At 43.9% G+C, this 17,984-nt stretch overlaps 1 protein-coding gene across 1 annotated transcript in view; it reads right to left on the bottom strand.

Annotated features, from left to right (window-relative positions):
• Positions 1-4,945: 4,945 nt before the first annotated feature.
• LOC116358853 (ras-associating and dilute domain-containing protein-like) overlaps positions 4,946-17,984 on the bottom strand; it is a 77,177-nt gene continuing 64,138 nt past the window's right edge. The window contains 3 exon segments of the mRNA XM_031811096.1: positions 4,946-8,922; positions 9,362-9,501; positions 16,657-16,787. Of these exon segments, the coding sequence (XP_031666956.1) occupies positions 8,823-8,922; positions 9,362-9,501; positions 16,657-16,787 (371 nt within the window). The 3' untranslated portion in view covers positions 4,946-8,822.

Below are 17,984 nucleotides of genomic sequence, written 5' to 3'. Positions count from 1 at the left end.
ACTATAATACTCGGTACTATACTATAATACTCTGTACTATAATACTCTGTACTATACTATACTACTCTGTACTATACTACTCTGTACTATACTACTCTGTACTATAATACTCGGTTCTATACTATAATACTCTGTACTATAATACTCTGTACTATAATACTCTGTACTATACTATAATGCTCTGTACTATAATACTCTGTACTATACTATAATACTCTGTACTATACTATAATACTCTGTACTATAATACTCTGTACTATACTATAATGCTCTGTACTATAATACTCTGTACTATACTATAATGCTCTGTACTATAATACTCTGTACTATACTATAATGCTCTGTACTATAATACTCTGTACTATACTATAATACTCTGTACTATACTATAATACTCTGTACTATAATACTCTGTACTATACTATAATGCTCTGTACTATAATACTCTGTACTATACTATAATACTCTGTACTATACTATAATACTCTGTACTATACTATAATACTGTATACCACACCTGGGTCACACAGGTGTTATGATACTGATGCTGATATGATACTATAATACTCTACTACTCTGTGGATCTCAGCTGTGTGACCCCAGGTGTGGATCTCAGCTGTGTGACCCCAGGTGTGGATCTCAGCTGTGTGACCCCAGGTGTGGATCTCAGCTGTGTGACCCCAGGTGTGGATCTCAGCTGTGTGACCCCAGGTGTGGATCTCAGCTGTGTGACCCCAGGTGTGGATCTCAGCTGTGTGACCCCGGGTGTGGATCTCAGCTGTGTGACACTGGGTGTGGATCTCAGCTGTGTGACCCCAGGTGTTGTTCTCAGCTGCGTGTACAGTTTAATATTTTAGCATTATAATTTTATCCCTTTAAAAAGCCTTAAATATTTCTAATTTTTTGTTGTTTTATCTAGGGAACTTTTACTTTTAACATTTAAAGAATGCTTTTAATGTTAGGTAGGAAGACTTTATTTTGTAATGTTGCAGACTGCTTCAGAACAGGACTTTTATTTTGTAATGTTGCAAGCTGCTTCAGAACAGGACTTTTATTTTGTAATGTTGCAGACTGCTTCAGAACAGGACTTTTATTTTGTAATGTTACTTCAGAACAGGACTTTTATTTTGTAATGTTGCAGACTGCTTCAGAACAGGACTTTTATTTTGTAACGTTGCAGAGAGAGAAGCGCGTTTCAGATCGGGACATGGTGTTTGTGACTTGCAGGGAAGGAGGTAGAACCTTCTGGAAAGTCTGCTTCCCTAATGGCATCCTGTACCCTACATAGTGCACTACTGCAGACCTCCAGAAGCTAATAACTCCATCTCCCTTCCCTACAAGTCAACAAACCCCATGTCCTGATCTGAAACGTGCTTCTCTCTCTGCAACGTTACAGAATAAACAAGACTGTGATACTCTGTAAGCAGGAATAACCTTTTTTGTCAGGGGAATTGAAAGGTGGGACCAACTCAACTTAACTACACAGCTACAATTTATAACTTAAAAAAATACATAATAATAATCTAACTGTCCTGTTTGACTCCTCACCCTCCTGTTTCTCTCTGACTCCTCACCCTCCTGTTTGACTCCTCACCCTCCTGTTTCTCTCTGACTCCTCACCCTCCTGTTTGACTCCTCACCCTCCTGTTTCTCTCTGACTCCTCACCCTCCTGTTTCTCTCTGACTCCTCACCCTCCTGTTTCTCTCTGACTCCTCACCCTCCTGTTTCTCTCTGACTCCTCACCCTCCTGTTTCTCTCTGACTCCTCACCCTCCTGTTTCTCTCTGACTCCTCACCCTCCTGTTTCTCTCTGACTCCTCACCCTCCTGTTTCTCTCTGACTCCTCACCCTCCTGTTTCTCTCTGACTCCTCACCCTCCTGTTTCTCTCTGACTCCTCACCCTCCTGTTTCTCTCTGACTCCTCACCCTCCTGTTTCTCTCTGACTCCTCACCCTCCTGTTTCTCTCTGACTCCTCACCCTCCTGTTTCTCTCTGACTCCTCACCCTCCTGTTTCTCTCTGACTCCTCACCCTCCTGTTTCTCTCTGACTCCTCACCCTCCTGTTTCTCTCTGACTCCTCACCCTCCTGTTTCTCTCTGACTCCTCACCCTCCTGTTTCTCTCTGACTCCTCACCCTCCTGTTTCTCTCTGACTCCTCACCCTCCTGTTTCTCTCTGACTCCTCACCCTCCTGTTTCTCTCTGACTCCTCACCCTCCTGTTTCTCTCTGACTCCTCACCCTCCTGTTTCTCTCTGACTCCTCACCCTCCTGTTTCTCTCTGACTCCTCACCCTCCTGTTTCTCTCTGACTCCTCACCCTCCTGTTTCTCTCTGACTCCTCACCCTCCTGTTTCTCTCTGACTCCTCACCCTCCTGTTTCTCTCTGACTCCTCACCCTCCTGTTGCTCTCTGACTCCTCACCCTCCTGTTGCTCTCGGACTCCTCACCCTCCTGTTGCTCTCGGACTCCTCACCCTCCTGTTTCTCTCTGACTCCTCACCCTCCTGTTTCTCTCGGACTCCTCACCCTCCTGTTTCTCTCTGACTCCTCACCCTCCTGTTTCTCTCTGACTCCTCACCCTCCTGTTTGACTCCTCACCCTCCTGTTTCTCTCTGACTCCTCACCCTCCTGTTTGACTCCTCACCCTCCTGTTTCTCTCTGACTCCTCACCCTCCTGTTTGACTCCTCACCCTCCTGTTTCTCTCTGACTCCTCACCCTCCTGTTTGACTCCTCACCCTCCTGTTTCTCTCTGACTCCTCACCCTCCTGTTTCTCTCTGACTCCTCACCCTCCTGTTTGACTCCTCACCCTCCTGTTTCTCTCTGACTCCTCACCCTCCTGTTTGACTCCTCACCCTCCTGTTTCTCTCTGACTCCTCACCCTCCTGTTTGACTCCTCACCCTCCTGTTTGACTCCTCACCCTCCTGTTTCTCTCTGACTCCTCACCCTCCTGTTTCTCTCTGACTCCTCACCCTCCTGTTTCTCTCTGACTCCTCACCCTCCTGTTTGACTCCTCACCCTCCTGTTTGACTCCTCACCCTCCTGTTTCTCTCTGACTCCTCACCCTCCTGTTTCTCTCTGACTCCTCACCCTCCTGTTTGACTCCTCACCCTCCTGTTTCTCTCTGACTCCTCACCCTCCTGTTTGACTCCTCACCCTCCTGTTTCTCTCTGACTCCTCACCCTCCTGTTTGACTCCTCACCCTCCTGTTTCTCTCTGACTCCTCACCCTCCTGTTTCTCTCTGACTCCTCACCCTCCTGTTTGACTCCTCACCCTCCTGTTTGACTCCTCACCCTCCTGTTTCTCTCTGACTCCTCACCCTCCTGTTTGACTCCTCACCCTCCTGTTTGACTCCTCACCCTCCTGTTTGACTCCTCACCCTCCTGTTTGACTCCTCACCCTCCTGTTTCTCTGACTCCTCACCCTCCTGTTTGACTCCTCACCCTCCTGTTTGACTCCTCACCCTCCTGTTCTCTCTGACTCCTCACCCTCCTGTTTCTCTCTGACTCCTCACCCTCCTGTTTCTCTCTGACTCCTCACCCTCCTGTTTCTCTCTGACTCCTCACCCTCCTGTTTCTCTCTGACTCCTCACCCTCCTGTTTCTCTCTGACTCCTCACCCTCCTGTTTCTCTCTGACTCCTCACCCTCCTGTTTCTCTCTGACTCCTCACCCTCCTGTTTCTCTCTGACTCCTTACCCTCCTGTTTCTCTCTGACTCCTCACCCTCCTGTTTCTCTCTGACTCCTCACCCTCCTGTTTCTCTCTGACTCTGTCCTGTTTTGACTCCTCACCCTCCTATTTCTCTCTGACTCTCTCTGACTCTGTAGTGTCTGCTGTAGCCTGGTAGTTGTCCCGCCCCTAGTGTTCTCGTCTCGGCAGTAGAGTGCTGGTCCAGAGGTGGTTCTACTGATGGAATGTACTAGGTTCTGTAGGTTCTATTCCTCAGCCTATCTGTTTAGAACTAAATCAGGACATCAATTTTTGGTAACAATATGGTAATATGTAACACTTCACAATGTTGTTTTTCACCCCTCGTTTGGTGTTTTTCTCATCTGCTGATCACAAGTCTTTATATAAAATCTATGATTGTTGCACAAAAAAACAACATAAAATAAATAAATAAGAAACACTGCTAAACGAAAGCTATTTCAAGGTGGGTTGAGACCATGTTAGGCGTTTAGCTGAAAGTATTTTTGCTATTCTATTAAATCGTTTTTTGTTTTGTTTTTTGAGAATAAAAAGTAAAAAATGTATTTTAAAATGTTTGATCTGTTTAAAAAAAAAAAAGTTGTAGCACAAATAAAATGATCTCGTTGATCTGCTGTGTCCAGCAGTCTTTTTTAAAAACAATTTTTTTTTTTTTTTTTTACATGAACTATAGCGCACATCACTTATACAGCTGAAAACCTGGCATTTTTTTAAAGGCGTTTTCCAAGATGTCTGCGGAGATTCACGTTAAACGCTGTACAAGGCAGCGGTACAAGGCAGCGGTACAAGGCAGCGGTACAAGGCAGCGGTACAAGGCAGCGGTACAAGGCAGCGGTACAAGGCAGCGGTACAAGGCAGCGGAGCGGTACAAGGCAGCGGTACAAGGCAGCGGTACAAGGCAGCGGTACAAGGCAGCGGTACAAGGCAGCGGTACAAGGCAGCGGTACAAGGCAGCGGTACAAGGCAGCGGTACAAGGCAGCGGTACAAGGCAGCGGTACAAGGCAGCGGTACAAGGCAGCGGTACAAGGCAGCGGTACAAGGCAGCGGTACAAGGCAGCGGTACAAGGCAGCGGTACAAGGCAGCGGTACAAGGCAGCGGTACAAGGCAGCGGTACAAGTGACCCTTCAAAGTGCCTCATCGTGAGCCGTGCGGCTAGAACACATCTTACATTGAATCCCGACCCTTCTAGTTTACTTCTTTTTTTTTTTTCTCAAAGAATGAGGACAAAGAGACGTTGTCACTTCCTGTCAACAGTTTATTAAATAGTCAATAATCCTGTGGTGCTTAAGAGTATAAATATTGAAAAGTCATCAGATCGGAGACATGCTGCTTGTATGAAACAAGGACTGGTACAAACCATTAACACTATGAAGTACAAATACAAGGTTAAATAATGATGTCACTGGTGTGTCGACCGACGCACATGAGGATATTGGCTTTAACTCCTTCAGGGCCTGTTTTATACCTGGTGCTCACATGTGTCCTGATCTTCTCCACATTCTGATTGTACCTACATTATTCATTTATTTTCCCCCAGGTGTGGATGATTTTTTTTTTTTTTTTAAAGAAGCGATCTTGTGATCTGATCTTGTGATCTGATCTTGTGATCCGATCTTGTGATCTGATCTTGTGATCTGATCTTTCCGACCAGCTGCCGAGTTAGTCAGGGAGACGTATCTTTATGTTAAGAGATCTGGATTATTAAACTTTCAAATCATTGTTGGGTGGGGGGGGGGGGGGCACTATTGACTCTAGGTATCAGCTTTACGCTGAAATAAACATCGGTAAGATTAGAACCTGTGACCTTCTAGTTCCTATTCCACTGGGCCTTGTCCACTGGGCCTTGTCCACTGGGCCTTGTCCACTGGGCCATCAGAGGCCTTGTCCACTGGGCCATCAGAGGCCTTGTCCACTGGGCCATCAGAGGCCTTGTCACTGGGCCTTGTCTACTGGGCCATCAGAGGCCTTGTCCACTGGGCCATCAGAGGCCTTGTCCACTGGGCCATCAGAGGCCTTGTCCACTGGGCCATCAGAGGCCTTGTCCACTGGGCCATCAGAGGCCTTGTCCACTGGGCCATCAGAGGCCTTGTCCACTGGGCCATCAGATGCCTTGTCCACTGGGCCATCAGAGGCCTTGTCACTGGGCCTTGTCTACTGGGCCATCAGAGGCCTTGTCCACTGGGCCATCAGAGGCCTTGTCCACTGGGCCATCAGATGCCTTGTCCACTGGGCCATCAGAGGCCTTGTCCACTGGGCCATCAGAGGCCTTGTCCACTGGGCCATCAGAGGCCTTGTCACTGGGCCTTGTCTACTGGGCCATCAGAGGCCTTGTCCACTGGGCCATCAGAGGCCTTGTCCACTGGGCCATCAGAGGCCTTGTCCACTGGGCCATCAGAGGCCTTGTCCACTGGGCCATCAGAGGCCTTGTCCACTGGGCCATCAGAGGCCTTGTCACTGGGCCTTGTCTACTGGGCCATCAGAGGCCTTGTCCACTGGGCCATCAGAGGCCTTGTCCACTGGGCCATCAGAGGCCTTGTCCACTGGGCCATCAGATGCCTTGTCCACTGGGCCATCAGAGGCCTTGTCCACTGGGCCATCAGAGGCCTTGTCCACTGGGCCATCAGAGGACAACATTGCCCATACCTGCCCGCCGGTCCAGCATCACTACTCTGGACGGTTCTGACTTAGAATACGTGGACAACTACAAATACCTGGGTGTCTGGTTAGACTGTAAACTCTCCTTCCAGACTCACATTATGCATCTCCAATCCAAAATTAAATCTAGAATCGGCATTCCTATTTCGCAACAAAGCCTCCTTCACTCACGCTGCCAAACATACCCTCGTAAAACTGACTATCCTACCGATCCTTGACTTCGGCGATGTAATTTACAAAATAGCCTCCAACACTCTAAATTGGATGCAGTCTATCACAGTGCCATACGTTTTGTCACCAAAGCCCCATATACTACCCAGCACTGCGACCTGTATTCTCTCGTTGGCTGGCCCTCGCTTCATATTCAACGCCAAACCCACTGGCTCCAGGTCATCTATAAGTCTTTGCTAGGTAAAGCCCCGCCTTATCTCAGCTCGCTGGTCGCCATAGCAGCACCCACCCGTAGCACGCGTCCCAGCAGGTATATCTCACTGGTCACCCCCAAAGCCAATTCCTCCTTTGGCCGCCTTTCCTTCCAGTTCTCTGCTGCCAATGACTGGAACGAACTGAATTTATCGCCTTACCTCCCTTATCCTACCTCATTTACACACACTGTATATAGACTTTTTCTACTGTATTATTGACTGTATGTTTGTTTATTCCATGTGTAACTGTGTGTTGTTGTTTGTGTTGCACTGCTTTGCTTTATCTTGGCCAGGTCACAGTTGTAAATGAGAACTTGTGGCAACCTACCACCCAAGGCCTTTTCTTATTTGACTCTCGCCTGTAAACCCCGCCCACTGACATGTCACTGAATTTTCATCCAACCAATGGCTTTGTTCTGCCAGTTCCCTAGAGGTCGGAGCTGCCCTCAGAACAACCTGCGGAGGCGGTCAGAAAGTGCTGAACACTAATCTTCTAATGGTCTAGAAATGTGGACGAGACCAGGACACAGGTTAGCATCAGCTATAAACAGGGTTCATGATGACATTCTTTCAGAACAATAGAACGTCACAATATTCTTCAATAGAACATCACAACATTCTTCAATAGAACGTCACAACATTCTTCAATAGAACATCACAACATTCTTTATCAGAACATTCTTCATCGGAACATCACAACATTCTTCAATAGAACATCACAACATTCTTCAATAGAACACCACAACATTCTTCATCAGAACATCACAACATTCGTCACCACAACATTCTTCAATAGAGCATGTCACTCCAACAGTCCTCCACACAGAGTGTGGAAGGGCACATTGATATGTACATATAACCACGCAGTTAGTACATACCATGTATATACAGTCAATGAGAGGCCAACATCATCATTATGGGACATTTCCCCATTGAATCTCAATGGTTCGGTCAGCAGATTGTTTAACAGTGGCCCCAGGTTTAAGAACAGATCAGAAAGCTGCTAATCTCTGGGTTATAATATGAATTATTCATTCTTCATCATGGTTCGGTCAGCAGATTGTTTAACAGTGGCCCCAGGTTTAAGAACAGATCAGAAAGCTACAATCTCTTGGTTATAATATGAATAAAGACGTGTTCACACATGAACCTGCTTCTGAGTCTATTCCCCACAACATGTTTGATTGAAAGCATTGTATTGTTGACAGGAGGGGGAGGAGCATCAGACCCCAAACTAACTCCACTGTGCTTTAAAAGAACCCCGGCTGGAACGGGTTAACGCTCGAGACTGACTATTCGCAGGTGATTGGTCGGAATGCCTTGGCAGTCATACTCAGAGACAATGGGAGTCAGGGGGGGTTGTGGGGGGGGGGGGGGTTACTCGGTACCTCCGCCAATCCAGGCAGGGCGTGTGTTACCGTGGTAACAGCGCAGTAGAGAACGTTAGAATGTCTGTCTGGTTTTTAAGGTGTCTGTTGACTCCTTGTGTCGCAAAACTCCTGATCAATTCCTGAGTCTTCCCAGAGTGTTTTGGTGCTTTTGATCGATTCATTTGTGGATTTTCAGTTGTTTTTTTTCCAACCATCACCGTCTGAGTTCTGAGGATGAGGCTGATGTGTGTGTGTCTGTGCATGTGATACTAGGGACTGAAGGAAAGCTCCGTCTCTCTCCCAGGAGAGTATCTCCTCGTTCCAGGATCTGTCCATCTTCCTAGAATCCATCTCCTCGTTCCAGGATCTGTCCATCTTCCTGGAATCCATCTCCTCGTTCCAGGATCTGTCCATCTTCCTGGAATCCATCTCCTCTCTTCCTCGCCTCTCCTGGTGGAGCTGTAGGGGCAGCGGTTCCCTGGAATCCATCTCCTCGTTCCAGGATCTGTCCATCTTCCTGAAATCCATCTCCTCTCTTCCTCGTCTCTCCTGGTGGAGCTGTGGGGGCAGCGGTTCCCTGGAATCCATCTCCTCTCTTCCTAGTCTCTCCTGGTGGAGTTGTGGGAGCAGCGGTTTCCCTGGAGATTCCCGCCGTTCCCTCCAGTCAGCAGGACGAAGCGCTGATCTTCTCTGAGACCTCCAGGTCTGACTTGGCCACCAGGAAACGCAGACGGCCTCCGCCTAGACGAATCAGATCCACAGCACTGGAGAAGGGGGAGAGGCGGAGGAAAGAGAGACAGGAAAGGTGGAAGGAGAGAGATAGAGTTGTATTACATAGTGATCACCACAGATTAAATATTAACGATAGACAGGAGAGAGGTAGTCTGCTCCTATCAGGCTGGTCCCCCTAGTATCGTCACCTCTGGTAGTCTGCTCCCATCAGGCTGGTCCCCCTAGTATCCTCACCTCTGGTAGTCTGCTCCTATCAGGCTGGTCCCCCTAGTATCCTCACCTCTGGTAGTCTGCTCCTATCAGGCTGGTCCCCCTAGTATCCTCACCTCTGGTAGTCTGCTCCTATCAGGCTGGTCCCCCTAGTATCCTCACCTCTGGTAGTCTGCTCCTATCAGGCTGGTCCCCCTAGTATCGTCACCTCTGGTAGTCTGCTCCTATCAGGCTGGTCCCGTTAACCGCTAGTATCCTCACCTCTGGTAGTCTGCTCCTATCAGGCTGGTCCCGTTAACCGCTAGTATCCGGTCTCCAATCCTCAGCCTCCCGTCAGACTCCGCCGGACCGTCTGGTATCAGAGTTCTGATATAGATCCCTGGAGCATTCAGAGGCGTGTGCTGGAGGAGGAGAGAAGTTTAGCCGTTTAAATGTTACCACCTGCTGTGTTTAGCCAAACACTATCGCTGGGTGTACATTTGGTCTTTGAATAAGTGTGTGTGTGTGTGTGTGTGTGTGTGTAAATGAGTGTATAAGGGAGGGATTCAATGGGATGGTGGGTGGATTTAGACAATGCCATTGTGTCGTCATACGCAGCATTTAAAGGTAATTTCCCATTGTGTCGTCATACGCAGCATTTAAAGGTAATTTCCCATTGTGTCGTCATACGCAGCATTTAAAGGTAATTTCCCATTGTGTCGTCATACGCAGCATTTAAAGGTAATTTCCCATTGTGTCGTCATACGCAGCATTTAAAGGTAATTTCCCATTGTGTCGTCATACGCAGCATTTAAAGGTAATTTCCCATTGTGTCGTCATACGCAGCATTTAAAGGTAATTTCCCATTGTGTCGTCATACGCAGCATTTAAAGGTAATTTCCCATTGTGTCGTCATACACAGCATTTAAAGGTAATTTCCCATTGTGTCGTCATACGCAGCATTTAAAGGTAATTTCCCATTGTGTCGTCATACGCAGCATTTAAAGGTAATTTCCCATTGTGTCGTCATACACAGCATTTAAAGGTAATTTCCCATTGTGTCGTCATACGCAGCATTTAAAGGTAATTTCCCATTGTGTCGTCATACACAGCATTTAAAGGTAATTTCCCATTGTGTCGTCATACACAGCATTTAAAGGTAATTTCCCATTGTGTCGTCATACGCAGCATTTAAAGGTAATTTCCCATTGTGTCGTCATACACAGCATTTAAAGGTAATTTCCCATTGTGTCGTCATACGCAGCATTTAAAGGTAATTTCCCATTGTGTCGTCATACGCAGCATTTAAAGGTAATTTCCCATTGTGTCGTCATACGCAGCATTTAAAGGTAATTTCCCATTGTGTCGTCATACACAGCATTTAAAGGTAATTTCCCATTGTGTCGTCATACACAGCATTTAAAGGTAATTTCCCATTGTGTCGTCATACGCAGCATTTAAAGGTAATTTCCCATTGTGTCGTCATACGCAGCATTTAAAGGTAATTTCCCATTGTGTCGTCATACACAGCATTTAAAGGTAATTTCCCATTGTGTCGTCATACACAGCATTTAAAGGTAATTTCCCATTGTGTCGTCATACGCAGCATTTACTTTGAATATGGTCTCGCGAACTCCGAACATTACCTTTAAAAAGTGCGTCGCAGACTTTTACATTTGATTTAACCGTCATTTACAGACAACGTGAGATCGGATTGAATCCTGGCCTCAATGTATATATACCTCCATGTGTATCTCTTTAAGAAACCTTCTGCACGATCTCTAATGTTAAGAAATGTTGTGAGTGATCTCTAATGTTAAGAAACGTTGTGAGTGATCTCTAATGTTAAGAAACGTTGTGAGTGATCTCTAATGTTAAGAAACATTGTGAGTGATCTCTAATGTTAAGAAACGTTGTGAGTGATCTCTAATGTTAAGAAATGTGAGTGATCTCTAATGTTAAGAAATGTTGTGAGTGATCTCTAATGTTAAGAAATGTTGTGAGTGATCTCTAATGTTAAGAAATGTGAGTGATCTCTAATGTTAAGAAATGTTGTGAGTGATCTCTAATGTTAAGAAATGTTGTGAGTGATCTCTAATGTTAAGAAATGCTGTGAGTGATCTCTAATGTTAAGAAATGTTGTGAGTGATTTCTAATATTAAGAAATGTTTTGAGTGATCTCTAATGTTAAGAAATGTTGTGAGTGATTTCTAATATTAAGAAATGTTGTGAGTGATTTGTAATGTTAAGAAATGTTGTGAGTGATCTCTAATGTTATTACCTGGTACTCCCTGTATATAGCCATGTTATTACCTCCCTGTATACAGCCATGTTATTACCTGGTACTCCCTGTATATAGCCATGTTATTACCTGGTACTCCCTGTATATAACCATGTTATTACCTGGTACTTCCTGTATATAGCCATGTTATTACCTCCCTGTATATAACCATGTTATTACCTGGTACTCCCTGTATATAGCCATGTTATTACCTGGTACTCCCTGTATATAACCATGTTATTACCTCCCTGTATATAACCATGTTATTACCGGGTACTCCCTGTATATAACCATGTTATTACCTGGTACTCCCTGTATATAACCATGTTATTACCTGGTACTCCCTGTATATAGCCATGTTATTACCTGGTACTCCCTGTATATAACCATGTTATTACCTCCCTGTATATAGCCATGTTATTACCTGGTACTCCCTGTATATAACCATGTTATTCCCTGGTACTCCCTGTATATAGCCATGTTATTACCTGGTACTCCCTGTATATAGCCATGTTATTACCTGGTACTACCTGTATATAGCCATGTTATTACCTGGTACTCCCTGTATATAACCATGTTATTACCTCCCTGTATATAACCATGTTATTACCTGGTACTCCCTGTATATAGCCATGTTATTACCTGGTACTCCCTGTATATAACCATGTTATTACCTCCCTGTATATAGCCATGTTATTACCTGGTACTCCCTGTATATAGCCATGTTATTACCTGGTACTCCCTGTATATAACCATGTTATTACCTCCCTGTATATAGCCATGTTATTACCTGGTACTCCCTGTATATAACCATGTTATTACCTCCCTGTATATAGCCATGTTATTACCTGGTACTCCCTGTATATAACCATGTTATTACCTGGTACTCCCTGTATATAGCCATGTTATTACCTGGTACTCCCTGTATATAACCATGTTATTACCTGGTACTCCCTGTATATAGCCATGTTATTACCTGGTACTCCCTGTATACAGCCATGTTATTACCTGGTATCTGTATATAGCCATGTTATTACCTGGTACTCCCTGTATCCATCCATGTTATTACCTGGTACTTCCTGTATATAGCCATGTTATTACCTCCCTGTATATAGCCATGTTATTACCTGGTACTCCCTGTATACAGCCATGTTATTACCTGGTACTCCCTGTATACAGCCATGTTATTACCTGGTAGTCCCTGTATATAGCCATGTCATTACCTGGTACTTCCTGTATATAGCCATGTTATTACCTGGTACTTCCTGTATATAGCCATGTTATTACCTGGTACTCCCTGTATATAGCCATGTTATTACCTGGTACTTCCTGTATATAGCCATGTTATTACCTTGTACTCCCTGTATATAACCATGTTATTACCTTGTACTCCCGGTATATAGCCATGTTATTACCTCCCTGTATATAGACATGTTATTACCTGGTACTCCCTGTATATAACCATGTTATTACCTGGTACTCCCTGTATATAACCATGTTATTACCTCCCTGTATATAGCCATGTCATTACCTCCCTGTATATAGACATGTTATTACCTGGTACTCCCTCTATATAGCCATGTCATTACCTGATACTCCCTGTATATAGCCATGTTATTACCTCCCTGTATATAGCCATGTTATTACCTCCCTGTATATAACCATGTTATTACCTGGTACTACCTGTATCTATCCATGTTATTACCTGGTAGTCCCTGTATATAACCATGTTATTACCTGGTAGTCCCTGTATATAGCCATGGTATTACCTGGTACTCCCTGTATATAACCATGTTATTACCTGGTACTCCCTGTATATAGCCATGTTATTACCTGGTAGTCCCTGTATATAACCATGTTATTACCTGGTACTCCCTGTATATAGCCATGTTATTACCTGGTACTCCCTGTATATAGTCATGTTATTACCTGGTGCTTCCTGTATATAGCCATGTTATTACCTCCCTGTATATAGCCATGTCATTACCTGGTACTCCCTGTATATAGCCATGTAATTACCTGGTACTCCCTGTATATAGCCATGTTATTACCTGGTACTCCCTGTATATAGCCATGTGATACATGTGTTAGTCTACACCTGTTGTTTATAAAGCATGTGTTAGTCTACACCTGTTGTTTATACAGCATGTGTTAGTCTACACCTGTTGTTTACATGTGTTAGTCTACACCTGTTGTTTACATGTGTTAGTCTACACCTGTTGTTTACATGTGTTAGTCTACACCTGTTGTTTACATGTGTTAGTCTACACCTGTTGTTTACATGTGTTAGTCTACACCTGTTGTTTATAAAGCATGTGTTAGTCTACACCTGTTGTTTATAAAGCATGTGTTAGTCTACACCTGTTGTTTACATGTGTTAGTCTACACCTGTTGTTTATAAAGCATGTGTTAGTCTACACCTGTTGTTTACATGTGTTAGTCTACACCTGTTGTTTACATGTGTTAGTCTACACCTGTTGTTTACATGTGTTAGTCTACACCTGTTGTTTATAAAGCATGTGTTAGTCTACACCTGTTGTTTATAAAGCATGTGTTAGTCTACACCTGTTGTTTACATGTGTTAGTCTACACCTGTTGTTTACATGTGTTAGTCTACACCTGTTGTTTACATGTGTTAGTCTACACCTGTTGTTTATAAAGCATGTGTTAGTCTACACCTGTTGTTTACATGTGTTAGTCTACACCTGTTGTTTACATGTGTTAGTCTACACCTGTAGTTTACATGTGTTAGTCTACACCTGTTGTTTATAAAGCATGTGTTAGTCTACACCTGTTGTTTATAAAGCATGTGTTAGTCTACACCTGTTGTTTACATGTGTTGTTAGTCTACACCTGTTGTTTACATGTGTTGTTAGTCTACACCTGTTGTTTACATGTGTTGTTAGTCTACACCTGTTGTTTACATGTGTTAGTCTACACCTGTTGTTTACATGTGTTAGTCTACACCTGTTGTTTACATGTGTTAGTCTACACCTGTTGTTTACATGTGTTAGTCTACACCTGTTGTTTATAAAGCATGTGTTAGTCTACACCTGTTGTTTACATGTGTTAGTCTACACCTGTTGTTTACATGTGTTAGTCTACACCTGTTGTTTACATGTGTTAGTCTACACCTGTTGTTTACATGTGTTAGTCTACACCTGTTGTTTACATGTGTTAGTCTACACCTGTTGTTTACATGTGTTAGTCTACACCTGTTGTTTATAAAGCATGTGTTAGTCTACACCTGTTGTCTATAAAGCATGTGTTAGTCTACACCTGTTGTCTATAAAGCATGTGTTAGTCTACACCTGTTGTCTATAAAGCATGTGTTAGTCTACACCTGTTGTTTATAAAGCATGTGTTAGTCTACACCTGTTGTTTACATGTGTTAGTCTACACCTGTTGTTTACATGTGTTAGTCTACACCTGTTGTTTATAAAGCATGTGTTAGTCTACACCTGTTGTTTATAAAGCATGTGTTAGTCTACACCTGTTGTTTACATGTGTTGTTAGTCTACACCTGTTGTTTACATGTGTTAGTCTACACCTGTTGTTTACATGTGTTAGTCTACACCTGTTGTTTACATGTGTTAGTCTACACCTGTTGTTTACATGTGTTAGTCTACACCTGTTGTTTATAAAGCATGTGTTAGTCTACACCTGTTGTTTATAAAGCATGTGTTAGTCTACACCTGTTGTTTACATGTGTTAGTCTACACCTGTTGTTTACATGTGTTAGTCTACACCTGTTGTTTATAAAGCATGTGTTAGTCTACACCTGTTGTTTATAAAGCATGTGTTAGTCTACACCTGTTGTTTACATGTGTTGTTAGTCTACACCTGTTGTTTACATGTGTTAGTCTACACCTGTTGTTTACATGTGTTAGTCTACACCTGTTGTTTACATGTGTTAGTCTACACCTGTTGTTTACATGTGTTAGTCTACACCTGTTGTTTACATGTGTTAGTCTACACCTGTTGTTTATAAAGCATGTGTTAGTCTACACCTGTTGTTTACATGTGTTAGTCTACACCTGTTGTTTACATGTGTTAGTCTACACCTGTTGTTTACATGTGTTAGTCTACACCTGTTGTTTACATGTGTTAGTCTACACCTGTTGTTTATAAAGCATGTGTTAGTCTACACCTGTTGTTTATAAAGCATGTGTTAGTCTACACCTGTTGTTTATAAAGCATGTGTTAGTCTACACCTGTTGTTTACATGTGTTAGTCTACACCTGTTGTTTACATGTGTTAGTCTACACCTGTTGTTTACATGTGTTAGTCTACACCTGTTGTTTATAAAGCATGTGTTAGTCTACACCTGTTGTTTATAAAGCATGTGTTAGTCTACACCTGTTGTTTACATGTGTTAGTCTACACCTGTTGTTTACATGTGTTAGTCTACACCTGTTGTTTACATGTGTTAGTCTACACCTGTTGTTTATAAAGCATGTGTTAGTCTACACCTGTTGTTTATAAAGCATGTGTTAGTCTACACCTGTTGTTTACATGTGTTAGTCTACACCTGTTGTTTATAAATCATGTGTTAGTCTACACCTGTTGTTTATAAAGCATGTGTTAGTCTACACCTGTTGTTTACATGTGTTAGTCTACACCTGTTGTTTACATGTGTTAGTCTACACCTGTTGTTTACATGTGTTAGTCTACACCTGTTGTTTATAAAGCATGTGTTAGTCTACACCTGTTGTTTACATGTGTTAGTCTACACCTGTTGTTTACATGTGTTAGTCTACACCTGTTGTTTATAAAGCATGTGTTAGTCTACACCTGTTGTTTACATGTGTTAGTCTACACCTGTTGTTTATAAAGCATGTGTTAGTCTACACCTGTTGTTTACATGTGTTAGTCTACACCTGTTGTTTATAAATCATGTGTTAGTCTACACCTGTTGTTTATAAAGCATGTGTTAGTCTACACCTGTTGTTTATAAAGCATGTGTTAGTCTACACCTGTTGTTTACATGTGTTAGTCTACACCTGTTGTTTATAAAGCATGTGTTAGTCTACACCTGTTGTTTACATGTGTTAGTCTACACCTGTTGTTTATAAATCATGTGTTAGTCTACACCTGTTGTTTATAAAGCATGTGTTAGTCTACACCTGTTGTTTACATGTGTTAGTCTACACCTGTTGTTTATAAAGCATGTGTTAGTCTACACCTGTTGTTTATAAAGCATGTGTTAGTCTATACCTGTTGTTTATAAAGCATGTGTTAGTCTACACCTGTTGTTAACATGTGGAAAAATCCCATTTGATTTGCTTTTACTCACCAGTCCGTCTATGAGTCCCATGCCCAGTCCGTAGGGTCCCTTGTTCAGCTCCACTACAAACACCAGACAACACTCATCATCAGGTAGCAGGGCCTCGGGAGGCACAGGGAAGGGGAACTCACATAAACTACCTGTAGAGAGGACACACACTACAGCTAGACACACACTACAGGTAGACACACACTACAGCTAGACACACACACACTACAGCTATATACACACACTACAGCTAGACACACACACACTAGAGCTATATACACACACTACAGCTAGACACACACACACTACAGCTATATACACACACTACAGCTAGACACACACACACTACAGCTAGACACACACACACTACAGCTATATACACACACTATAGCTATATACACACACTAGAGCTAGACACATAACACAAAACAACTAACACACAGCTACAAGGCAGTCCCACACACACAGAACAACTAACACACAGCTACAAGGTAGTCCCACACACACAGAACAACTAACACACAGCTACAAGGTAGTCCCACACACACAGAACAACTAACACACACAGTGAACGACTAAACAACTAAACAGACAGCTTAGACTACGGGGCGGCAGGTAGCCTGGCGGTTAAGAGCGTTGGCCCGGTAACCGAAAGGTCGCTGGTTCTAAATCCCTGACCAGGTGCAAAATCTCTAGCACGGCACTTAACCCTGGTTGCTCCTGTAAAGTTCCTCTGGATTAGTGTCTGCTACATTACATTACAACACTGTCAAAAAGACATGTAGTACTGAATACTGGTCACCAGGGGGAGACATGCAGTACTGAACACTGGTCACCAGGGGGAGACATGTGGTACTGAACACTGGCCACCAGGGGGAGACATGCAGTACTGAACACTGGTCACCATGCAGTACTGAACACTGGTCACCAGGGGGAGACATGCAGTACTGAACACTGGTCACCAGGGGGAGACATGCAGTACTAAACACTGGCCACCAGGGGGAGACATGCAGTACTGAACACTGGTCACCAGGGGGAGACATGCAGTACTGAACACTGGTCACCAGGGGGAGACATGTAGTACTGAACACTGGTCACCAGGGGGAGACATGCAGTACTGAACACTGGTCACCAGAGGGAGACATGCAGTACTGAACACTGGTCACCAGGGGGAGACATGTAGTACTGAACACTGGTCACCAGGGGGAGACATGCAGTACTGAACACTGGCCACCAGGGGGAGACATGCAGAGTTTATCAGGGAACAACAGCAGTACTGAACACTGGCCACCAGGGGGAGACATGCAGAGTTTATCAGGGAACAACAGCAGTCCTCTCAGTTACATTGC

This window comes from Oncorhynchus kisutch, unplaced genomic scaffold (genome assembly GCF_002021735.2).
Source record: "Oncorhynchus kisutch isolate 150728-3 unplaced genomic scaffold, Okis_V2 Okis01b-Okis20b_hom, whole genome shotgun sequence".
NCBI lineage: Eukaryota > Metazoa > Chordata > Actinopteri > Salmoniformes > Salmonidae > Oncorhynchus > Oncorhynchus kisutch.
This window is presented reverse-complemented; position numbering and strand designations above follow the sequence as displayed.